Source organism: Plutella xylostella, chromosome 6 (genome assembly GCF_932276165.1).
Source record: "Plutella xylostella chromosome 6, ilPluXylo3.1, whole genome shotgun sequence".
In the NCBI taxonomy this organism is placed as follows: domain Eukaryota; kingdom Metazoa; phylum Arthropoda; class Insecta; order Lepidoptera; family Plutellidae; genus Plutella; species Plutella xylostella.
In genome coordinates, this window is record NC_063986.1 from 11,267,921 (window position 1) to 11,294,258 (window position 26,338).

The 26,338-nt window shown below is 39.5% G+C and overlaps 1 protein-coding gene and 1 long non-coding RNA gene across 4 annotated transcripts; one reads left to right on the forward strand and one right to left on the reverse strand.

Annotated features, from left to right (window-relative positions):
* The first annotated feature begins 42 nt into the window (after window positions 1–42).
* On the forward strand, window positions 43–16,296 carry LOC125491489. The gene is made up of 2 exons (XR_007268339.1): window positions 43–167; window positions 16,261–16,296. It is a non-coding gene; the product is annotated as an uncharacterized LOC125491489 (long non-coding RNA).
* LOC105387846 lies at window positions 8,019–26,327 on the reverse strand. Of its 3 annotated transcripts, none has more exons than XM_048633620.1 (10): window positions 26,151–26,327; window positions 14,043–14,180; window positions 11,940–12,065; window positions 11,393–11,846; window positions 11,089–11,227; window positions 10,438–10,562; window positions 9,767–9,914; window positions 9,286–9,357; window positions 8,541–8,659; window positions 8,019–8,199 (listed from the first exon to the last, which is right to left on the reverse strand). In XM_048633620.1, exons 1-10 carry the CDS (start codon window positions 26,183–26,185, stop codon window positions 8,143–8,145), a joined length of 1,413 nt encoding a protein of 470 aa, XP_048489577.1. In that variant the 5' UTR covers window positions 26,186–26,327; the 3' UTR covers window positions 8,019–8,142. The 3 variants fall into 3 exon arrangements, with proteins under 3 accessions (XP_048489577.1, XP_048489578.1, XP_048489580.1); XM_048633621.1 differs by having other exon boundaries at window positions 10,453–10,562; window positions 26,151–26,317; XM_048633623.1 differs by lacking the exon at window positions 9,286–9,357 and having other exon boundaries at window positions 26,151–26,316.
* Between the last annotated feature and the right edge of the window lie 11 nt (window positions 26,328–26,338).

Below are 26,338 nucleotides of genomic sequence, written 5' to 3' on the forward strand. Positions count from 1 at the left end.
GAAAACTTTTTAAGGCGAAGCGAAGCGCGCGGGAACAGCTAGTATAAAATAAATCTTAAATGCGAAGGCTGAGCTTGTTTTTTATTAATTAAATTATCTCATGGATCTGTTTTAGTACAATAGATCACATCCACACAGTAAAGCAGATTACACAGAATACCGAAGAGGTTTAGTAGCGTTGCAGAGATTTCAAATCGAATGGCGCTATATCGAGGAGTTGAGGAGTCTGTACGATGCCGCCGGACTTGGCATATGTATAAATGGAGTACATGACACACCTCTCTGCTTCGCGGACGACATCGTTATTATGGCAGAATCTCTGCAGGAACTCAGCTGGATGATGGAAGTGGCCTAAATGCTGCTTCCCAACGTGTAGGCTTCGGGGTATAAATTTGGACAAGACAAAAGTCATATAGGTACAATGCTCACATCGAACTGGAGCCGATGATCGTTGGTGAGGCAACAATCGAATTTGTGCAAGATATATCTACCTCGGGGAGACAAAAGGCAAATTCGGCTAGGCAGAAGCAACTTCGACAAGGAGGCTACAAGGCGCATCCAACTGGGTTGGGCTGTATTCGGAAAACTTCGTCAGCACATATTCTCCTTGGCCATCCCTCAGAGCTGAAGACTAAAGATTTCAACCAGTGCGTCCTGCCAGTGATGACGTATGGTGCAGAGACGTGGGCACTGACGGTAGGACTAGTCCACCGATTTAAAGTCGCTCAGCGTGCTATGGAGAGAGCTATCTTTGGGGTTTCTCTGATAAATCGTATCGGAAATGAGGTTTTCCGTCAGTCAGAGGATTAAGATTACTGGCATAGCTGTCAAAATATGCAAGCTGAAGTGCCAGTGGGCTGGTCATATCTGCCGAAGAACCGATAACCGTTGGGGTAGACGAGTTCTCGAGTGGAGACCACGAATAGGCAAACGTAGCGTGGGTAGGCCTTCCTGCCTGGTTCAAAGACGACGACCACAAGTATTTATTTTTTTGTAAAGCCAGGTAGTTTGTCTTTTTACTTTCATTTCACTGTTGAAAACTTTTATTCAAGATATTATAATGCTCAAAAAAGTCAGATAGAAAAAGCTAATTTCGAAAAAGAAATTCCGGGTCGCAATGGCATTAGTTGTACGTACCTATGAAAATGGCCACACGTATTCTAAGTGTGTAATTCTAAAATAATGTGTTTTTAAATCCGATAAGTATGTACTACTTTGAATCCTAATCATGGAGACCATCAGTACGTCGTATGGAATGAATATTGGGAATACTGTAACATACACATACATACATGATAAAAAACCGAAAGGGTCAAGGGGGTCGCGAAATATTTTTTTATACCAGGGGGGTCGCGTCATGAAAAAGGTTGAAAAACACTGAACTATAGTAACCATTGATTTTGCCATATAATAAAATCTACCTATTGAATTTTTGATCTGAAAACATAGGATGCAAATTGTGTATACTTATTTGTTAGCTAAGCAGAAAATATAATAAAAATATAAGCGGTTGTGGTGTCAATAGGCCTTCGCAGTGGCTTAGAGCGGTACTAATGTTCAAATTGTGTGTCGTGTAAACGTATCTGAAGAGACAATATTTTTGATACGCAGCACCCGTGTCCCGTGACCCGACCCCGCCTGAGTCTTGTCGAATTGCAGAAAGGAACTTTAACTGCCACTTTCAATAACTCTATCTACCGATGACTGGTAGTTACTTTCATACTATTTTGACATAATATTAAGTTACAAGCTGTCAAAATCGTATGAAAGTAACTACTAGTCATCTGGCAGTAAGCTAATGTCGGCAATTGTCGGTATTTTTATATTATTATTATATATTTTTTCCTGACATGTAATTAATATTATGAATAATAAATACAATGCAATAGATATATGTCTGTCTCTTTCTGCCCGTATACTATCAAAGCAAGGCAGCAATATATTTAAGGTCGACTTTAGCTTAAAGGTCCTTTCTGCAACTCAGCGTCTGACGTGTTGGATGACACTCACTGTAACGGTATCATTCATAAAACAACCCCATACCCACCCTAGGCGAATGCCAAAGCTCGAAACATACCCTAAGACCTTAAAATCCTTACAATATGGATGCCCTTTTCGCGTGGGTTTACCTATTTTTACGCAAGTAATATTAGAAACACCTCGTCAGTGTGTTGACATGTGTGTGTGTGTGGATAATGGATAAATTGATATATGTATCGTCACAGTAGTAGCTATCCAACATGGCAACGTTGTTTAATCATTCTGAGGCCAAAATATTTAGTATTTTAAAACATAGAGTACCTGATTCAGTGTTGCCTGAATGACCTCACTGTAGTTTAGTTGTTAAATTAATAATGCATAAAAATAAAACCAAGAGTGTAGTATGTAAGGTTTTGGCTATTTAATTAATTGAAGTCATTTGTAGATAATAAGATAGCTTAACTAAAATTATAAAACTTTGTGTTCAAATAATTAATTATAATGTAATTTATTTGAATGCGTGTGTGTAGGTAACACTTCATTAAGTAAATATTTATATCAGGCAATACTGAACAGGTTTATATAAATATGAAATTGTTAACGATAAATAGGAAACCCCAGTAAAGCATCTATTATACCAGCATCTCCCATTTAGCCAATAAGATAAATATATTTAAGTAGTTAAATGAATTACAGATTGAAATGTATGTATGTGTGGTTTAATAGTTATTTTTTCACGTCATACAATTACAATTAACGTTTATCAAATAATCGAAAGGCATATTTGTTCAACAAAGAAGAAAAAAAGTATTAATCTTTAATTTCATAATTTATATTAATTGTATATATTTTTTTGGTGTGCCACTTCGTTTCTTATGGTCAAAAGTTGTACCTCCTAACTAACAAATAACATAAAACTTTAAGCGTGGCTTTCACCATTTAACTTTAACTATTACAGACGTCAAATCTCTTGAAGATTGATCTGTGGTCTCGCCAAGAGATTTGACGTTTGTAATAGTTAAAGTTAAATGGTGCAACCCACCCTAACTACATAATACCTTTTGAAGTAAGAAACGTCAGATCCTACAGTCGAGTCGTGTTAATTATTTATTGGTACGAAGGTTCTGGGGGGTTTAGCAATAATTTATGCAACAATTAACTCGGATGTACAATAAAGCGTTATAGACGTAGTGTTCTAGATGTAATGGCTGCGATATTATTGACTAATGACGCGTCGGACAACGGGCGAGTATCAAAAGGAGCAAGTAGAAAAAATATTAGTCCTTAACTAAATATGTATGTATTCCTGTGGTATGGGCTTTAAGTGATATGAAAAAACAACCCTGTTCAGTTATCCCTTGTTAACTGTGAGTAAGCGTTACGCGTCTCATTCACTAAACAACGAACCTGAATAAAACAGAAAAGTAGTTTTGCTTTGAAATAAATCAATGTAAGTATTCGTACTTACATGTTTGATATTCGTCCGTTGTCAGTCAGTAACGTTGCTGCTCGTATGTTAAGGATAAAGAAAACAGAAACTATTTGCAAAATAAATACATATTAGTATAAATCGATCGGTCCTAAGGCAGCTAAAGTCAAGTTCTAAATAAATATTACAAGGTTAAGATCAGTTTAATATTTGATTATTGTGTTAGATTTACAGTATTCAGGTATCATCAATAACGATTAACGGACTGTTTTCAATCAAAAGATTCTACCTTTTTTTTGTCAAATCGATTTTATTTCTCTTGAATAGGATAGATAATTTGTTAACAAAACTTCTTCAATCTTTAGCATGGAAACAGTTTCGCGATCTGTTCATCCCTTACTGTTCAGTTATTATGTAAATGTATGCAAATATAAGTACCATACTGGTTCATACTGTGCCAAACATATTGTACCTTCTATAACTCTGTGTCTGGTCGTCGTGCCAAACAGACTGTGCCAATGCGTTCCGAAATATGATTAGTAATGTCTTATGCCCCTAAGGAGTAGTATTATGTAAAACAGTTGTGTTTTAAAATGGCACGTATGGTCAATAATTATTAAGTAAGAATATTGTGTGCCAAACGCGACTCAGTAGTGGAGACATATTACTTATTTTCTGTAGATGTAATTAAATTCAAACTAACTTTGAAACAAGTTCTGGCAGCGGTAGATTCTCTTATATTTCCATACACGTGAAATTGATCTAACCTAGCGCTGCCACAGACAGACCGGCAAAGAACTACTTAATACCTAACATCCCAAACGTTCGATCTAGGATTGCAATTACAATCAGTCCAATGTTCTGTTCAATATAATAATTGATCTCCAATACTGACGTAGCGCAATGGTAACAAACCCTAGACTAGTTCTTGTGTTTGTCACCGACACGGCAGCAAGTCGCGGCCACTCGGTTCCACCATGACAGGTTCATCTTTTGCATACCGTGTGGAACCACAATCTAGTAATTAATTACTATAAAATCTTCATAGATCATAATGAAATAGTTCAAGACGATGTGACGCTGTGAGTCTAGATAAAACAAGTGCATCTGAATTTAAAAAGCATTTGTTTTCTTGTCAGGCTTATTTTAACGTATTACCGACTCGAAGTTATTGACAAGTTTTATCTAGATTGATCAAATGTCCGTCAATGATTGTTAAAAGGGGTCGTCTATTCGTCTCAATACGTGCGTCGCAACAGTGCCAACAAACGAACAGAACTAACGATATAATGAAAACTAAAATATTATAAATAAGGCCATCTTCAAATAAACTTTCTTCACAAAAGCACGGATCAAACAATATGTGTGTGTGTAATATCAACATGGTCAAGTCAAGCTTCAGTGACATTTTTCCTTGATCTCCAATACGATCCTTGTAATCATACACATAGTTCTACATGTATGACTATGCTTCCGTGGAGATGGCTTGTAACATATAGCCTACATTTTATAAATACTACCTTCTGTGTTCACTCTGCGTACAAACTATGTTTTTATCAAATGGTGCCAAATCTGTAATTATATTATGAAAGGTCTGTTGCGACGCCTACCTGTGAACATTATCTGACTGGCCGTTGGCTATGGTTCACCTACCTACTAGAATTACCTTTATTTATAACTCTATATTTTATACCCCTTGAAAATCTTGCAGAAAATCCAACTGAGTCTTGTGTCTTGCGCGAGCGTCTGATATTTTTGATACTCGTTTGTTATTGGTCAGCCATAGTCCTGCTACGCAAGTCAGACGGTGCCAATCGACGCCACTAGATGGCATTGTAATGTATGTACAAGAAAAAAACTATTTGTCATCTATTTTTGTAAGAGTTGTGCTAAAGAACTCTGGAACAGACAATGATTTTCAAATAAAATATTCGAATAGACGACCTCTATTATGTTACAATACCTACAACAAAATAAGATATAAAAAATAGGAAGTAATGTTGTAATGTTACGTTATGAATTATTATAACAAAAATGTTTTATCGTTTTCAATAAAATTTAACAAAGTTTTAATGCTTCTTTTATTGATTTTTATGTGTGTTGGAGTTGGTTCCGTCGTCGGTTCATTTAATTTTATTGTAAGTTATTCGCAGAAAACAAACTCAGTAATTTTGGTATAGAATATAATCACATTCAAACAGATATATCTAATTATAACAAAATAATATACTTACTCTTACATTCCATTTACTATCTATATTTACTATAAAACTTCAAAAACACTAATACATACAAATAGATTGAGATTAAGATGATAATACACACCACGCTAAATAAACTTAAATGTGGATTATAATTATTGTAAATATTAATGATATAATGGTTATTACAAAGTACATACAGTTAGTAACAACACAGTAGGTACATATAGGTAAGTACACAAGTTATATTGAAGGATTATTTCTATAGATATACTAACCCGCTGTGAAATGGCTAATGCAAGATTTTTCTGATAGTACCTAAAATAAGTGATATTGATCTTAATTAATATCGACAGGAATCTTATCATTGATCGGCCCGATGCCAGTTTATTTCAGATCCCTATCTATTCATTAACCTAAAATTTAATGTAATCCTAAGTTCATAAAACAAACCTACAGCTTGAAGAGCATTTTTTGTACTTTGAAACACCTAAGAAACCTTTTTCGGGTTAAAATATGCTTTTCTTGAATATTTTTTTTTTTATTTATTTATTCTTTATTGCACAATATACAAAAGTTATTATGTACAGTCGACCTGAAGGAGGCACAAGGAGTAAATTGTATGAGAGTGCAAAAAAAATAATTACATATATTACAAAAATTACATAGCCACTTCACAATGGGTGCGTTCCTAAGCTACATCTAACCATAAAGTACGACACTTCATTCAGTCTTCTCGTTATCCATTCAGCTCACCCTCGTACGTCTATAAGGGCCACTCTCACCGCGGCGCCCATACCTACCATATGACATGTGCAAAGGAATTTAGACTTTACAAACACCGCGGGTTAGAAGAGTGTTATAATTTAAATTAAACTACACACTTAAAATTGTTAATATTTAGTGAAGTATTTATGGGTCTGTATAGATTGGATGTGGTATAGAAATTTTATAACTTACAGACTGTAACAATAGGAACTGTCAATGAAAGTAGTAACGTTGTGGTAGAAAAGTTAGAATAGGCCTATGATTCCTTATATAGGCTGTTAAAAAGGGTATCTATAGCAAGCGCCAATACAATACATTTGGGAATTCGCTGATTTTTCAGGCGTGTCATAAGTCATAAGCATGTTAAATTTAATAAGTACATAAGTACAGTCAGTTATATAAGTAGCTATACACTTTTGTACCTTGTAAAACTGACTACATAACAAATCGTCAATGTTTGAATAGGCAGTTTGTGAGTTTGACAAAGTACAAAAATGTTCTGCTACTTATGCAGCTGACTGTACATCTAAAGAAACAGCAAACTAAATATACATAATTTACATAGAGTATAGTTAAATACACAGATATGCCCTACGCGTTGGTCCTATGAGCGGATACCGCATCTAAATACTGACGCATTCGCCCTTACTGTTATAACATTAAGCGCTATACAGTTATATGACTGTGCATTTTTCTTGCCTCTTGCATATAATTAAATTGAAGCAATAAATCATTTGTATGGTTTAGTTAGACAATACAAGTGTGTGGTTTAGACCATACAAGTCTGTGGTTTAGACCTTACAATGTCCTTTATGGCTTCAATTTAATTGTATGCAAGAGGCAAGAAAATTACACTGTCTAAATGGCGCTTTTCCGTGTAAGAAATCTCTGGAGTGGAATGTTTATACTGGGAAAAGTTATTCCAACGACATGGGAGGTTTATTTTTATTGTAATATCACTATATGTAGTGTCATAAGTTTTAGATGACACCAAGAAAACTCTTATCCGTAGCAAATTCATTGTGCAATATAGCTATGGAGTCATCTAAATCTATATCACAAAAATACTCTAACATTATTTGAATACACAACGATATTACACAAATAGATATGTAAGTATCTAAATACACAATAATATACTTACATGATATATTTTGAATTCATATAAATTTCACATATTCAACAATTATATTGGGGTTCATTCATTCGGTGTAACAGTTTTATATAGATCCATTATTTATCAAGGGTCCTTTTGTAGGCCTTAGGTAATACTATTGATTGTTAAAATATTATTTATCTTTTCTAAGCTTAATACATGAAGAGTTCAAGATACAATAATGTCCATTATTTGAGGGATTTGTTTCAAAAGGGATGGTGTTTGGTCTTCTTTACTTCGTAAGCTGACTAGAGGCACCTAAAACTCCAGCTGTGTGCTAAGATATTTACCATAAACATCATAGCACACACCCAAGATAAACGACTTCCACACACAAACACGATACGACGCCGTGTCATGCCACTCTGTCGCTCTGTCCCATTGAACATCTGCGAGTGGGAAGGAGACGTTTTACCACCACGTCGCCGTCGTATCGTGTTTATATGTCTGAGAGCCTTAACCGCAACCAAAAATGAAACTAAAATTTAAAAACGGTGAAAATATAATTCAAACAGAACAGGGGTACAGTGGTGACGTCACGGGGGGGTGCAGCGGGCGGCGGGGCGCGCGGGGGGCGCGGGGCCCGGCTGCTCCGGCCCGCTGAAGGCTCACTTGATGGCCGCGAACCGCGCGCGCAGCCGCCGCAGGGATGACCAGGACTCCGTCTGGAAATCAGGTTGGTGGACTTTATGCTTTTATTACTTATTTTATATGCTGATATTGAAGAATTCTAGCTTCAAGTAATTACTTAATTAATAAATTACTTAGAAACAAGTAATAACTTCTTTATTATAAATACGGGTGTAACTGTTAGAGAGTCAAGAGATTGTGTTTGCTACTTTGGCGCCCAATGTGGGATCGTTTCGGGCTCGATCACTTTCTAGGAGCAAAAATTTGATTACGGACCAATACACTACTAGTATACATTGCAAGATTACCTACCGACAAACGGCCAGTAATCTACATTCTGCAAATTACTCAAAATACCATATTAGTAAAACCTCACCTCGGTAACGTCGGTGGTGAGTGCGGGCTGGTTGTCGTGTCGCGCAGTGTCGTGTCGCGTCGTGTCGTCGCCGGCAGCCGTGTTGTCGTTCTCATCGTCTGCCGGCTCCAGGCGCACGTCTGGGGGACACATTATGTTACAATCACTACTTAGTACCATAGGACATAGGTAAGTATATTATTTTATTCAAAAGAGTTTGAAGTTGCGATTAAAATATCCCCTACAGAAAGAAAAGTAAAGCTTGGATCGGTAATGCATATTGCAGGAGTGAACATTTTCATGAGACTAGTAGAGTAGATAACCCTTCAAATGAGGTAGATACGTAGAAGAAGGCAAACAATGTTAATAAACCAAAACCAATTCAAAGGTTGCACCAAGAGATGAAAGTGGATTTTAAAGAGGATGATCGAATAAAACATTGCATAAACAGGTAAAATTATTAGAAAGACAGCATGCACAGTTTCAGCTAAAAGAGAAAATGTAAATGAATAACTACAACAATATTATAAGAAGAAACCTATTTGCATATAAATTTAAAGAATGGAGATATTACAAAAAAACGATGACAAATAATCCTTTGGAAAAGATCAACAGCATGCACCAGACTTCCTATACGAAAGATGAACATGTATTATACACTGCCAACTACGATGCACCATAAGCCTAGAAAACCCCATGCAACATAAAACGAGAGCGCATTAATTAAACAAAGTGCATGCATTATAGCCACTAGATGGCGCTGTACCGGCGTGCGTGTTTCCATTGTCGTCGGGCGGCGAGCTGCCCGAGCTGTCCCAGCGGGACCCCGACCCAGAACCTGTTCGGGGCACAATGGAGATAGTTCTTTAACTAGCAGTTACGGGATATATAGATAAGAACTTTTTGGCAAAAAAGGTATAGTTAAGTACATAAAGCGACACCTTGTGGGCATATAATGCAAGGCAGTGCCACACATAACTTATTCTTATGCTGTGGAAGCCCTAATTTAGATTCCCGCACGATTAGCTATAAGTATTAGAGTTGCACGAAGAATTTTTACACCAAGACCTTCCTCAAATTGTTGCCTTTTCTTTGGCAGCATACGGACAGAATGCGACATTTGCGATTTATAGTCGACCTTCGTATAAATTAATAAGCCTATAGGTACAAAATGTCACTCCATCTTCCATTCCGCCCATCACGACCTATTATTATTCACCAGACAAAGCAAAACCTCATAAACTCACTGAAAGTGGGGTCCTGCAGTTCATTGCTGGAGCTCTCCGGCGACGAATCCAGGTCGAGCGACGAGCGGCGCGACGCGTCCAGCGAGCCCGACGCCGAGCGCGCGGCCGAGGCGGCCGAGGACGAGTCTGCTGAGTGGTCCATGGCCATCTGGTGGTGGTGGAGGGAGGAACTTTTTGATTTGGTCGGTTAATATTTTGGGAAGACGAATGTACGCGGCATAGGTACTGATGATTATGAGGTCCTGATTGTAGATTTTCTACCACGATTGACAACACACACACACACACACACTCACGCCTTGTACTAATGTACTCCCTTGCAGGGTCGGCAGAGGTGCATTGCTGCACCCACTTTTCGCCAGAGTGTTATGTTAGTCCCAATGTACGATTGACAATTGGTTAAAATTATCCAGGAGTAGATCACGTTAACGGGCCAAATGAATGTATGTGTATTATGTAATACACAAGTGGAGCATAGGGATAAAACGGGATAAGCTGAGCAGGACAGTTAGGAGCTTTGTCAGTCTGACCTGTCTCTTTCTTATTACCTGCATATGATTCCATGATGAGAATGGGCAACATACATACCACAATAATGGTATAAGAATAATGATACGATTAGGATTAAGATACGATAGAAGAGGATAAAGGAAGGTGATGTCGTGACTCACAAAGCGTCTCCTTACATGGTCAGGCAGCGAGGTCTTGTTGGAGTCGTGGTCATTGTCTGAGGGTGGCGACTCGCTGCCGCTGGCCTCCGGGCTCCAGTCCACCCGCCCGTCCTCGCTCTCCGACTCTGTGGGATATAGAAGTGGATTGGTTCAGATTCTAAACATTGCAACTGCAACATAGCTTTTGAAAAATCGTTTTGAATGTTTGCCGCCTACCGGATCTAACGTCAAACATCTAACTAACTAAGTATGGGTGAAACATATTAACATGTTATCCGAGGTGGTCGGAACGCAGGAGAGAGGTTGGGATAAGAGGTTCCGTCTGCATTTAGAGTGTTCACTTATTGTGTAAAATTGAAAATGAATCGTAAGTAAAGATGTGAGAAGCGACCGAATGTTCGCACCAGTACCATAGCTAGATTGGTGAATTGCTACCTGGTGGATTTGACTCGCTCTTATGTCGCTCATACGTTAATTTTATGGATATACTCCATTTAAGGATATAGCTACCTCATTGGAATATCGCTAGATCGCTACAACCAGTAGGGGTTTACAGAAAAACAGACGATCAATCGGAATATGTAGCTGTCAATCGCTGCACCGCAGTCTGATGATGAAGTACGAGTGTAGACAAGCACAATACGGACCTACCTCCGGTCTGCACTTGCAGCTTGTGCCGCAGAAGCGGGTAGAAGCCGCGAGCTGTGGCGTTATGCGGCTCGTACTGCAGGATCAGACGGCAGTACTTGAGGGCCTCCAGGTACTCGCGACGCATTATTGCGGAGAGGAACTGAGGACAAACAAACGGCTGATGAGATCTTGTTGTTTGATAGATGACGCTTGGAATTGTAGACTGTTTGTTTAAAGGAATCAGAAATATAGTAGTGAAGGTTCCATGTTTCACTCTGCAGGATTCAAAACCTAAAGCTTATTTTCAAAAAAAATCACCCCTTACCTCAGCCAAGAACTCGCTAGGCGCGGACAGAGTCTCATTCCCATCGGAGCCGTCATCAGCGCTGGCCGACGACTGCGCCGGCGGACAGGCGGCCATCTTGCACTTCGCACACTTCCCCTTACGGCGACGACACTTGAGCTTCTTCCTCGCACGTTTAGGCGGGGACTCGCACCGATGAATCGGTGAAGGACAAGGGTGTGGGGACCGCGACTGTCTTTGAGCCGCTAGCTCTAGAGCGACACTAGACGCGGCTTTGAGCGCGTCTGTGTGGCGAATTGGCTGCCAGGAGATGACAGGAGAGGCGGGGGGTGAGGGGCGAGGAACGTGCCGCGCGGGGGGCTGGTACAGGCGGGGGTTGGGCACGAGCCGACGTCGCAGGCAGCGCTTGCGGTGGCGAGGCTGGTGGAAGTCTTCGCGGGACTTGGGGGCGCGCCGCGGCTTTGGGCCTGGATACCTGAGGGTGAATGAGAAATACATTATTAAAATGAATTGTCACAGGGCGCACATGAAACAGAAAGACTTTCCAACTCTATTTAGATATACGTACAAGCGAGGGTTAGGATGGTAGCACTTGGGCAGCGAGCGACGTTTGAAGAAAGGCGCCGGGCCACGTTGCACAGGACTCGGGTTGACTTCGATCACGTCTTCCGGCTCCGAGACTAGCGGAGAGTACCTGCAATAGTTTTAATCCACTCTAGAATCGAGATCGTGAGCTTTGTCGCCCGGCGCGAAACATCGAACATCGAGTTCCAATAGTTTTGGCGCCCGACGTGGGACATCGTACACTAAGCCCCAAGTTGGGCGCCAGTCAGTCAGAACTAATTCCCGTCGCAATATTGCAATTGTAATAAAACATCGACAGAGCTGCAGCCAAGTGAAGTAGATACATGTCTTGTTGTCACGAGATTTAGTGGCGTCGCGGCGGTGGCGGCGTGCCAGCGGCCGTTCAACTTTACTTTATGGAACTTCAGTTAGCTATTTGTTTTTATTCGCAATTTATGGCCGGCTCACCTTCAAGTAGCCTTGGCTAATTATGAAGTTTAATTAGTCTTAATTGCAATGCAGCAGGCATAACTTAGTACCTATATACTAATTTGTAATACCATATACCATCTAATTACTTGTAACTACAGGTTCTTATTACATAGATTTTACATAATGTCTACACTCAAAACAATTCAGAGACCAATCTTTGTAAAAGTATGGGATATTACTTTTAAATAACTTTTCAAATACATAAGCAGGTGACAATTTATATCAGTCGCGAAAGTTTCCCGCGGCCATCCTTCATACCTGACGTTGAGCGAGTCGCTCAAGTGACGCGCTCTCGGCACAAACTCGACAAGTATTTGCATTCCAAATGCCGCCCCACTTGGATTACAATATTATTGAAACTGCGACAGAAGGCCTCGTCGAGTCTCTTTGTATCCTATTGACATTGCTCGGATTGCTCCTATATATGTTATAGCTATACGTTAGGTATAAGTTCCACGCGTGTGTTGGCACTGTCAGTCGTTTTATTGGATTCCTCAATTCATTATTAAACCTTTTGAAACTAAGCGATATAAAGAAAAGAACGCCTGATATTTGCAACGGCTACGGCTTTACGGCTCTTTAAATGGCGAATACTCAGACTAATACCGGCGGCTCGAGGGTTCAAAGACTTGGCTAAACATCGTCGTTGCGCAATAAATCATACTTTGAGCCGATGTCTGCTGGCTGACTTAAGCACCGTGACGTACTGACAATAGCGATTGTGTAATTTCAGCCGCAATTTCAGGCAAGGCTGCGGTATTAAATCATGCAACAAGGGGTAAATGCCGGGGCTGAATTCAGGAGGGTAGAAAGTAAATAAAAGAACTGAAGCCCTGAAAAAAAATTATTAGAATACTCTAATAGGTATTTTATTTAAGTACCTACTTACATAAAACTAATACGCATTTTGCCTAAACATAGGAATCATCTAAGCATCAGCATAACACGTATACGCTATTATTTGTACATAGGTAAACATAGTATACAATATACATAACGTCATTGCATGACTGACAGTCTTGAAAATTTAATAGTATACCTAATGTCTCCAAAGTTTAGTTCAAAAGGAATTTAAATAAACTTTTTAGCAAATAGTCTAAATTCCCCCAACCCTGGATCCACCCTTGACTGGTAAAATGCTCGGAAATTACCGTAAGAGCCCTCGCCGGCACACAAAGCGCGCTCGTTAGTAAGACAATGGGAAAGAAACCGGCTCCCCGGACGGCATTCCGCGTAGTTTATTCTAGAACCTAGAAAGTAACGTTTAGCGGCCTTTATGAATGCCGGAGTGCTACTTAGGACACGGCACGTGCAAGACTGAAAGTTTACCAGAACTTCAACCCAGGGCGACTCTAATGAGATGCCTTTGCCTTAGTTTTTGTAGGTCATCTATAATAATTATTGTGCTAAATAGCGCAAAGAATTTGTCTAAAGTTTCAGTATTGTATTCAGGATATTTAGCAGGATAGCTCTACTTTTCTTTATAGTCTATATTTTCCCACTGCTGGATAAAGCAAAGCCCATCTTACCTACAATAATTGAAACGACAAATAAAAAGCAGATATAGGTACATAATCTATCAAAGTCAACATCTAAGCCCAAACAGTCAACTCACGATCTATCCCCACAGCCGGCTGCCCTGACGGTGACCTTCCGTAGAGACTCCTGGGCGACCCGGGGCGGCTGGCGGGCCCTGCCGTCGAACTGCACGCGGGTCACTGGACGCAGAGGGCACACTGGCTTGATGCGGACCCTGGGGGAAGAGAGAGACGGGTGTGAAAGGATTTGTGTTGTGTGTTGTTAATTTATTTATTGAATAAGAAATTACACAAAAAATTACAATATGCCTAATACAAGCAGCAGAAATCCATTAAGGGTTTAAGAGCTACTCATTAGTAGTATTTGCAAGCAGGTCTTCTGTATTGTCTATTTAGTTTTTGTCTACAATTGACTCACTGAAGTTATAAGAATACATGATCCTGACCTGACTAACCCCTACTCACTGTGTGTCTAATAATAAAAAAAAGGGATCTAAAACTTTATAAGGACTGACGAGATTTATTTTTATAGTTATACTAAGCCTTAGTTACAAAGTAAGCTCACATCAAATATTACAGATAACTATTAGCGGCGCGCCACCTGAACCTACATCATGGAATTATTTAATCGAAAGGTTATTTCTAGCGCCGAACTTGATATTTTCGAAGGCCCAAACAACCTTGACCAAAGTAAATGACGTTCATTAGTTAAAGTTTAAAAACTAATTATAGTTTTTCAGTGGCACTTGGTTTTCAGGAACTGCAGCAGGCGATGTCACGCGAGGTGCATATTAGTGGCTGGTGCAGCGCATAAACCTTGTCAACGTCTAGATAGCTGAACACTAGATTAGCATACCTAGTTATTTTTGTTGGCGTCCTTTAAATTTAAAGAGGTAATTAAAGTTGAAACTGCACGCGATCTTTTAAAAAGCATCATAATAGTTTCCTAAGTAAAAACGGTATGTTTTTAATACCCAGTTAAAATCTGTAAGCTTCTACGTTAGCGCTTTTTAAACCTTTTATGTGGAGCTTATTCCGAGAGTCTAACGAAAGCTTTATTTCCTTGAAATATTGTTATCCTCTCAGAAAACAGCACTATTCTTGTTCGAAATGTATGATTAAAACTTTCTGTCTCGCCAAATGATATCCGCCGTCTGCGGTAATAAATAAATAACAATACATATAATATGAGGAGATTTTATGCTACAATTTGAATATTTTAAGAGATTTTAGGCTATAATTGGAATATTTGAAGAGAATTTAGGCTACAATTGGAATATTTAAATACCAACATATAGAAAGTACCAAGGCAAACAACAGAGAGGAGACGTCTGGTGAAGTCGACCCTTCGTCCCACCAAATTAGAGCTGGCAACACCAGCTTCCAGAGAGAACTACAGAGCCGATTCGAATCGCTGGAAACCACTACGGATATTGACGCGGATACAATCCAAATAGTGAAGGCTCTTCGTGAGGTGGGCCACAGACATTTTAGCGTGAGAAGCAAAACCAAGGAGTCTAAACTTTCAAGAGTAGTAGAGCAGAGACGCGAATTTCCGTCGGCAGGTGACACTTCGTCAGAACTACGGGTACTCAACAAGCGTATAAAGAAGCTGATACGAAGAGATCTCCGTCGCTCCAACACACGCGCCATAGAAGCAGCAATTGAGCAAAATCGGGGGTCGAAGGTCTTCGTTCAGCAGCTTGGGAGAAGCCACTTGACGAAGTTGAGGTCTGCAGATGGTAATATCGTTGCCTCTAAGCCGGAGGTTCTTGCCGAAATCGAAGGTTTTTACGGACAACTTTATGCTTCACACGCGCAGAAGTGTGTGGCGCAGCTCACCGATTCCAGAGCGCCACTAATACTCCACTACACTGACGACATCCCTGACGTCGACATAGGTGAGATTAGGATAGCCCTTGAGCAGCTTAAAAACAACAAGGCTCCGGGTGAAGACGGAATTACTTCAGAGCTTCTGAAAGCTGGAGGTATTGCAATCCTCGAACAGCTCCAGAGGCTCTTCAATTCGGTTCTTCAAAATGGCATTACACCGGAGGCATGGTCTGAGAGCGTCGTATATTGTTCTTTAAGAAGGGTGACAAAACCCTTCTGAAGAACTATAGACCGATCTCGCTTTTAAGCCATGTATACAAGCTGTTCTCAAGGGTTATCACGAACCGTCTTGCCCAAAAGTTAGACGAGTTTCAGCCCCCAGAGCAGGCTGGGTTTCGAAAAGGCTTTAGTACAATAGACCACATCCACACAGTAAGGCACATTATACAGAAGACCGAGGAGTATAATCAGCCTCTGTGTCTAGCCTTTGTGGACTATGAAAAAGCCTTCGACTCCATCGAGACCTGGGCAGTTTTGGAATCCTTGCAGAGATGCCAAATCGATTGGCGCTATATCGAAGTGTTGAGATGTCTGTACAATGCCGCTACTATGACTGTCCAAGTACAGGACCACAAGACAAGACCTATCCAACTGCAACGTGGAGTGAGACAGGGGGATGTGATATCTCCGAAACTGTTCACCAATGCATTGGAAGATGTCTTTAAGACGTTGGACTGGAAAGGACATGGCATATGTATAAATGGCGAGTACATGTCACACCTCCGCTTCGCGGACGATATCGTTATTATGGCAGCATCTCTGCAGGAACTCAGCTGGATGCTAAGTGGCCTAAATGCTGCTTCCCGACGTGTAGGCCTCGGAATGAACATGACGAAAGTCATGTACAATGCTCACATCAAACCGGAGCCGGTCGCCGTTGGTGAGGCAACACTCGAAGTTGTGCAAGAATATGTCTACCTCGGGCAGACTATTCGGCTAGGCAGAAGCAACTTCGACAAGGAGGCTGCAAGGCGCATCCAACTGGGTTGGGCTGCATTCGGGAAACTTCGTCACATATTCTCCTCGGCCATTCCTCAGAGCCTGAAGACAAAAGTCTTCAACCAGTGCGTCCTGCCAGTGATGACGTATGGTGCAGAGACGTGGACACTGACGGTAGGACTGGTCCACCGATTTAAAGTCGCTCAGCGTGCTATGGAGAGAGCTATGCTTGGGGTTTCTCTGATGGATCGTATCAGAAATGAGGTTATCCGTCAGAGGACTAAGGTTACCGACATAGCTGTCAAAATATGCAAGCTGAAGTGGCAGTGGGCTGGTCATATCTGCCGAAGAACCGATAACCGTTGGGGTAGACGAGTTCTCGAGTGGAGACCACGAACAGGCAAACGCAGCGTGGGACGCCCTCCTGCCCGCTGGACTGACGACCTTAGGCGGGTGGCGGGTAGTGGTTGGATGAGGAAGGCCGAGGACCGAGTGTTGTGGCGCTCCTTGGGAGAGGCCTATGTCCAGCAGTGGATGATTATTGGCTGATGATGAAGGCAAACAAACCATAATAGAATTAAGCATATAGGCAGAAAAAGTAGTTTATTCATTGTTGTTTTTCATATTTTCTATGTAGGTACCATCTAGTGATATCGCTGCTACAGATTGCAATAACTGATAGTGTGGCTACTATCTACCTAGCTGCAAGTAGCTACGTGGATATTCGCATACGATGCTTAATTACTTTCTGGCTTATCTGCATAATCAATCAAAAGCAGGCAGCTGTGAAGGTTAGCTATATTTTCATGAAATATTTCAGCCCAAAGGCTATGTTGTACGATCATCCTTAGAGACCTATATCTGTGTAGTTACAATCACAGACTAATAATGACTAATCTAATTTAGCGCACTTAGAACGAGAGTAGAAAACCGTTGACCTACTTGGTCATACGGAATTCAACTCCGTTACGAAGTACATTCCCGAGATCGACAATAAACATAAAAGTGGGACAGAATTCGAATCCTGTCCTTTGAGCGGAACATAAACAACCGTCGCCTGCACGTGCCGGGACGAGGCTGTAATATCCTCGTGTATTGACACAAACGGAGCTTCTGGGGACTCTTATCGTATTTACTGTTTGTTTCAGACGTTCCGTTTCAGTTTAATCAATACAAATACTCACTACTACAGAGAAGAAATACACGGTACTAACTTTGAAACTATCTAAAATTATGAAATTATAGTGCTCGCACAAATAGAAAAAGATGTCATGAAGTTAAGCTTCACTTTATGAAAAGTTTAAAAAATCCGCCATATAAGTAGTTATGAAGTGAGAATCCGCTAACGCGCTTACTTAGCAATCTCATTACCGGCCCAGACAGCGCTCAGCCACTTCACCTCACTAATGCGATTTCACCAAGTTTAAATGGCAAAGTAAATTGAAAATTACTGTTTAGGCATGTAAGTACGCCTAAGATTCATATGATTCTCTGCCCTAACTTGTTTGTATCGTTGACCAACTGCTGCGTACATTAGTTTCAATACTACCTTCAATACCATTTTCTGGCGAAATTTAAAAATTTAGAAATTGTACTTATGCAGATCATGATAACCGGTTCCCCTCATCTGGCCTAATCTTTATTGCCCTAAACTCGTTTCGCATAACTCGTAAGGTCTAAACTTTTTTGGTAGAATCATCACTTCGTCAAGACTTATGTGGCATAAGACTCGTTTCGTCTAAAACTCTTTTGGCACAAACTTGAAACACCTAAGTCTCGTTTGCTCTAATTGTTCGTATTGGTATAATCTTGTTTCTCCTAATATTATCTTTACAAATACTATATTAAGTATGTTTTAACTGTACAAATTGTGGTATTTTTCTCCTACATCCCGAAAATCACGATATTAAATGATCAAAATATCGAAAGTGAATGACCATTATAATTATTACAAACGCCATTAAACCCCATGGGATCGAAACCTAAAGATAGGTGCGACGACGAGCAAAGCGAGAAGGAGCGTGTTAGGTGCACATTATCGTCAAAAGCAAAGTGGAGCGCAGCGAAGCGGAGCGGAGCGTTTCCCACATAGCGGCCACAAATACAAGGCACCAGTTTGCGCTATGTAGGGAGACGCTCCATCAAAGTTAAAGCCAAACGAATATGATTACTTTATATAACCTATGCCATAGCATTATTAGGCTATTCAAGATTTGGCTATACCATTATTAGGCTAAACAAGATTATGCGAAATAACTTTTTACTAAAAGAGATTTATGCCATACAATTTTCGGCGAAACGAGATTTTGACCAAACGTTACTATGCAATACGAGATTAGGCAAATAAATCTTAGGCCAAAAAAGGTAGAACCCATGATAACATTAGAATTTAAGATTACTCAGTGTTGTTATTTATTTTTGTTGTTGTTACATTATGCTTTGATTACCCTTTTGTCATGTAGTTAATAGGGAATATGCGTAATTTTTTTTAATACTTTTATTGGATAGTTTTACATCACTTTATTATAGTAAAAAAAAAATCATCGCCAAAATAAGTAATTTAAGGTATTTTAAAGAAAGTTAAAAAATTACAACCATCACGACCACTTTGAAATTACTGTGATATTCTATTATCTGTGGGGGTGTAAGAACCTGCATCTGGCTCTCTTGAATGGAACCATTGTGCATATCTCAAAGGTCTAAACCCCCTTATCTAAACTATCGAATAAGAGTATAAAAATATATGCATATTCCCTAATATTTGGGCACACGGCTCTCGACTTTTCAATAGTCTTTGCTGTCCTTTTCCGCAGCTGGCCACAGTTTACTCGTTCATACTGCGTAATAAATTTAATGTGTCCAGTTCTTCTGATTACGAGAATTCTTCCATAACTTAATTTAGAAAAAAATAACAACTTTTGAAATATACTAACGACTGCCATTATAACCTAAAAGTAGAAAGAGCAACTTGTGTCATGTTCATGTCATAATACTTACAATACAAATTTAATTTTATTGTGTTGCAATATGGAGCATATTTGAGTGGCTCGTTGACTAGCGAATGGCTGTTTACGCCTCATTACAATAGAACAACTAGTGGCAGCCCATACACTACCAACAAAAAATATAAAAAGTCCTAAACTTTGCAAACAAACAAGCATATCAAACAAGAAGTGGAGAGGTTATAGGAGGCTAGGATCTACTCGTATTGGAAGAATTTTTATGTGATCCATCGTATCTGATCACAACGAGCATCACAAATACTCGGTGACATTAACATTTCTTTGTTTACACTTGACATTTATTTAACTATACGCAAACGCAAAGAAGTTATTATTCTGAGATTGATATATAAAGAATTATGACGTCACATCCGCCCTAAGAAAATGGGTGATGTTTCTCGGAAGTTAGAATTTACCGAAGTTTTTTTGTACTTTTCAACTTCATTTACTTGCTCAAAAATAAATTATAATCAAAAATAATGATGGAGTCGTAGTTATGAAACAACAAAGTTTATTATAAATAATATTTGACCTTTATTTGAACCAATTGCATATTCCCTATTCTAATCCCAAGCATATAGCGTAGGGCATGCAGGAGGGTGATTAAATGATTAGTTTACCTATTTACCTATTTTGGTGATTGTCCTATATTTAACCATTAAATTGTATTGCTGAACTTAACGTGTTGATAACTTTATGAAAGCAAGTAATTAAGTTAGTTAATTAGATACTTCTTTCCTTACCTACATATGTTAAAATAAATACCTATTTTCTAAGTGTGTGCTTAAGATGTCCGTAGGGTGGCGTCGAAAGCCATAATACAGGATCTACCTAGTTTGGTTTTCGATGTGTATTACGTTAGGTTAACATTTATGCTCACACTATTATAGTTGTACCTACTTTAAAATTTGACGTTGTATACCTACTACCGATGTTTGTAAGTGAATAAAGATATTTCTATTTCTATTATAACGGTAGTTGAAACCTTCCGTTTCAGTGCTACCCCCTGTTTTTGTAAGTGTACCATCGACAACGGTAGCTTATCAGCAAGTTAAATTAAACTACAGTAATTCTACGAGCAGCTACGATAATGCTACGACCGGCTACGACCAGCTACAATAGTACTATTAACAGTTACAGTGATGCTACGCGCAGCTACGACCAGCTACAAGAGTGATACAGCGTCACCGCTCAATTGAATATCAGTATTTTCAATAAATTGGTAAAGTATTTATAAATAATTCTTCCAAGAAATGCGTCGTAAATGTTCACAAAACGAAGCCGGTAATGTCCTCAGCACGTAGTTTACCGACGCGTGACCTCAATGCCGAGTTCAAGCCCACACCTCGACGCTCGCGAGCTGGGAACAGTTTTATGGCCTGATATACGGAGGCGGCGGTAAATACTGCAAATAGCGCCCGTCACGACGCCAGATTACCTATTCGCTCCTCAGAAATATTGGCTGCCGCGTAAATTGCTCTCCGGTATACCGTATAGTGCTTTCGGTAAAAGTTTAGATTAGATTTACGAGTCAACTTGCGCTGCGGCTAGATCTTATTTGGGCTCGGAGGTTTATTTTTAAAAGCTTAATCTTTATACGAATATTGTTTATTTTTAACTAATATATTATAGTTATGATTTTTTAGTTTTTACTAATAGTTTATTTATTCTTCATTGCACAATTTACAACAATAATTATTATTATTATTAATGTACAATCAGATGAACTTATGCTAAAAGCATTTTCTACCTTTCAGCAACAAAGGAGGTAAAAATAGTGACTTAACTATAGGTACGCATAAAAAAACTGGTCCTCAGTAGTATGACCTAAGTGGGATTCCCCTAGACACAGGGTTGACTACCCTCTAGGACTAGACCGTTAAACACATGTGTGTAGATAGACAGTGGAGGCACAAGTGTAGGAGGGTAGAGCTGATTAAATTGCAATGGTAGATCACTCTAGCAATAATAGATGTTCGTCTGCAATATAATATAAATTTTACATGCTCAGACCGATAGCATTATAATAAGCATAGAATACCGTAGATCATAACGGTACACTTCTGAATTCTATGTAGGTATGTACTAAACTCCTAAGCACCTTGGGAACTATCATTTAAAAATATGTACAACGTATGGGTGAGAAGTGTAGCTTTTACCATTGTACAACGTCTTGCTACTGATAAATACAACAATTATATTGTTACATCTGATATCCAAATAAGTATATACTTTTAGTATTCGTGAATAAACAAAGTAACTAAATGTTACTTTCGAAACTGAATACATAAAAAAGTGTAAACCTTGCTACAGAAAAGTCAAACTAGCTGGCGGCGATCGCAGCGACATTGATATGCAAATTGTTGCTCAATGAACTTAGCGGCTATTCAGGGACGCTCCATCTACCCTCCGGCTTTTCACTTCGACGACGAGGTGTCTATAGGTTTATGATTTCATTGCCTCTATGCGTTCCGGGTTTTTCCATCCTTTTGGTTAAAATCGAGTTACAGCTGTAGGTAGGGGAACCCGGGGTAAGATTGGGTCACGGGGTAAGATGAGACCCCCCACATATATGCAAAACTATACATCTTAGGAATCTGAGTAATGAGTCAATAGAAAGGCTTAAATGATTGACCTTTAGTGCGCCAGTGCAGGCAGGTGTGAGTGAGCGCATGCGTTTTTTGTGTTAGCGCAATTGTTTTGTTTTTGCGTAGTGTCCATGTTATTTTTGACCGGTAGAAACAACGTCACAACACAGTAACTAAAAAACGTGATATTTTTGGTAATTGTGTGTTTTTATTTAAGGTTTGGTACGCTTTGTTTAAATATCGGCAAAATCACTTTAACATTGAAAGTATTTTTTTTATGAATTATTTTTATAAAAAATATAACGTGGGGCAAGGCGGGGTATTTTTGGAGGGGCAAGATAGGGTACGGATCTGGCTTGGTTAAGTTTTTTTTTTCTCCAACTCGATATTCGACATTGTAGAAGGGCTCTAAAAGGGCTACAGGGAAGTTGGCTAAAAAGACAAAGGAGATACCTACCTACCTATGCCTACGTAGAAAAATAACAACGAAGATCTCCTCTACTGTGAGGATATCAACAGTCCTACTTTAAATCGAGGGAAAACTGGGTCGGATGTCAAAGGAGCAGGCGTTGGGCTCACACTGCAGGTGCTGGTGTTGACGATAAAAACACAGAAGAAGTGTTGTTGGTCGGTTTTGTGCCCCACATAGTATACTTACCCCATCTTACCCCGTACACGGGGCAAGATGGTTTATTTCCCATTTTTTACATTTCTTAAAATAAGTCAATTGTAATGATTACTTTTTGGCAAAAGCTGTGCCAAAGTGTTCGTCATTAAGTTCCTAATGAGCCATAAATAATTGATAACGTTGTGGTTATAAATACCTGTTGTTTTTTTATTTTCCCTTAGCGACCCCGTCTTACCCCGGGTTCCCCTATCTGTGTGCCACATGAGGAGCAAGTTCCGAAAAAGTTGTTGTCTTCGTCTGCTCACAGTCGTCGCGGCAGATAATTGTGTTTTTACAATTGTTTCATTACATTACATCTAAACAATGGTATGGTAACTAAGCCGTAGTACAAAATAAAAGCTATTCAAATTGGGCCCATGAGGCACCCTCGTTGGTGTCCCTATACCTATCTAGTCAGTCCTAGTATAAACATAAAGCACATACACCTATCTCCGGTTAGGTTTTTCTAAAAAGGTTCAGTAGCATTCAGCTAATGAATTGCACTTTCAGGATCAGGCTCAAAGCCTGAAATCTACTGGTGCGGCACGACGCGACGGAACTGGGACTCGGTATTGAAATCGAACTTCTACTATGTTTGTATTTGTATGGTTTTATCTGGATTTATTCGCCGAATGATACGAAGCTTTATAAAAGCTCCCGTTCGGGAAAAAGGAATATGCGCGCTACTATTCAGTTTCAGGGTAGCATGATTTTTGCGAGTGCGCTAAGTTAGAATATAAGTTGTACTCGTAGGTACTATTTGTACCATACATAAGCCTTCAGAAGATTATTATAATCCCTATGTATTTCTTATATAAAAGACACATTGTAAACATAGAAATAACCACTGCATGCATAATTTAGATATGCATCAGAACCGGCCTACAACTGCCACTTATATCTTTTCCTGTAGCTGAAGTATCGAGCTCGCTGGGGCCGCAAATGGGTTTATTCCCTCGCCAGTGTATCATCGTGTTGCAACTTCTACGCGAACGCGACTGTGTCGGGGAAACTTCTGCGCCGATTCCTGAGGGAACCACCATCTGCTTCCAGGCATTGCCATTTATGTTTGTAACTACAGTGCTTGTTTATGAATTTCTGGAATTTTCAAATTTGTACGCGACATTTCCTATATTTTTATTTAACGTAACCACTTGTAGGTACTTATGCCGGATAATTTGATATCTCTGTTGATATCCTATTAATGAAACTGAACTTTATTGTGTCCCGCAAACATCCAAACTTCGGCGTCGCAAAGGTAAAATAAAAATAAAAATGTGTGGGGACATCTCACACACGGCCATCCGACCCCAAGCTAGGCAGGGCCTGTGTTATGGGTATCGGACAGTTGATATATCTACACAAATACATAGATAGATACCTACATATTAAATATAAATATCAACACCCGAGACTCGAGTACAAATATCTGTCTTTAAACAAATATCTGCCCCAGCCGGGAATCGAACCCGGGACCTTCGGCATAGCAGTCAGGGCCACTAACCACTACGCCATTCGACCGTCAATGGTACCCATTATAAACTCATTTTATCCACAGCTATTCGTTGGTCAATACGGGTGGTTTTTCACATTTACAATTTCCACTCTTTCCGATCGAGGGCAACTTCATGACCGCGGCCTTTGAGGACATCTCGAGTCTATCCGCCGCCAGAGGCTGCCAACAAATGAATAGTCTCTTGAAGAAGACTCAAGATCTACACCAAGCAGCAATAATGGGAAAGGGGGCCTTGTGATAGGTACCTTCTTCACTCTTCTTTTATCTATTCCTTCTCATAATACATAAGATCTTGGTTTATATCTTGAGGACCGTAATCTTATATAGGTACCTACGGATACAAGCTGTAGCTTCCCCGGTCTGTTATGGTTTAATTCCGACATGGCTTGCGAAGTTCGTCTTAATTAAAGCGGTAAGAATTGAACGTCCAACAGGGAACTTTAGTTAATTAATGATACGAACAACGCTCTGGCACGGCGCTAACTTTTAAATTAACCCACACGTCAGCGGTTATGTTCGGGAGAGCTCATTTTAAACCATATTTTAAAATTGTTCTGATAATAAATTATGAAATTTACTCAATAAATGCAGAAGCGATCCATGCCATGATTCTCTAATAATATGCATCATGGCATGGATACATGCACCGTGACCTCTCGATTGATTTTCAAGAGATACTTTAACGTTCTCACTGAATAATCTGTATAATGTAATGTAAATTTTTAGGACAATTAGTATGAAGACCTAATGTACCTATGTGCACTTACAGATAAGACAAACATTATATTTCTCGTAGGTACTAAGTATGTAAATATGAGTGCGCTTTACAAAACATGAACAGATAATAGTTACTTACCTAAAAATATATGTATAAAAAAAACCTCATAAACAAAGAACAAACAAAAAATCTATTGCGTTTCAAAATAAAGCTACTGTATCTCACGCATGTCGCACGACCAAAACAAACGCACACCTCCGAAGCAATCGATTGTAGGAGCAACAGTTACTCACCACAACCTCCTTCGGAACTACACTGCTCGAGGGCTTGTGCAAAAACAAGGTCACCTTTCAGCCTTCGTGAGGGCACATACGCTACACCGATAAGTACTGAAGACAGCCCGCTGGGGCGGATAAACAAGCGGAGGACCACGGGACGGCCTCACGCGACACTAACGCGGCCGGACTGTGAACTCTCAATGGGAGCTACGCGCATGCTCAACCTTTCCCACCCACTAGCCCCGTTTCTGACTGTAAGCAACTTGTAGTAGGTCTACAATCTACAAGCCTGTGTACCTACTGTTTTATGAAGGTAGGTAGGCACCTAGTAGGAGTCGGTATGTGAAGAGCAAGATGACCGTGTTTAGTGAATTCGAAATCTTTTTTCTTACTTAACTGTATTTTTAAATATTATAATTTAACGGTAGGGCAGATACTTTTATACATATATATATGGAGGCTGTGTCTTGGTTCCTTGGTGAATCCGAGCAACAGAGCATGAGTAAAGTAAATTCTATGAAGATTCTACATAGGTATACGTACGTATGATTATAAATTATGTATAGCTTTAAAAACGTACTTACGGTGACGATGCCGATTTTTGGTCTTTATAAAGCATTATACAATTATATGATATTTCACTGTATGTACAACTACTACATTAAAATACAATTTAATGAGAGTTTTTACTTTAAATTTAATTAATTTTATTAATTGATTTTGATTACCAAATGATCTTTCTGTCAAATAAATTGAAAAAAGGAAAACAAGT

Coding starts and splice junctions, on each gene's coding strand:
- LOC105387846 (XM_048633620.1), bottom strand. CDS start 26,185: ATGCTTTATAAAGACCAAAAATCGGCATCGTCACC. Junction 10,563..11,088: donor GCTGCAAGTGCAGACCGGAG/GTAGGTCCGTAT, acceptor TATATCCCACAG/AGTCGGAGAGCGAGGACGGG. Junction 8,660..9,285: donor CAATGGAAACACGCACGCCG/GTACAGCGCCAT, acceptor TGTGTCCCCCAG/ACGTGCGCCTGGAGCCGGCA.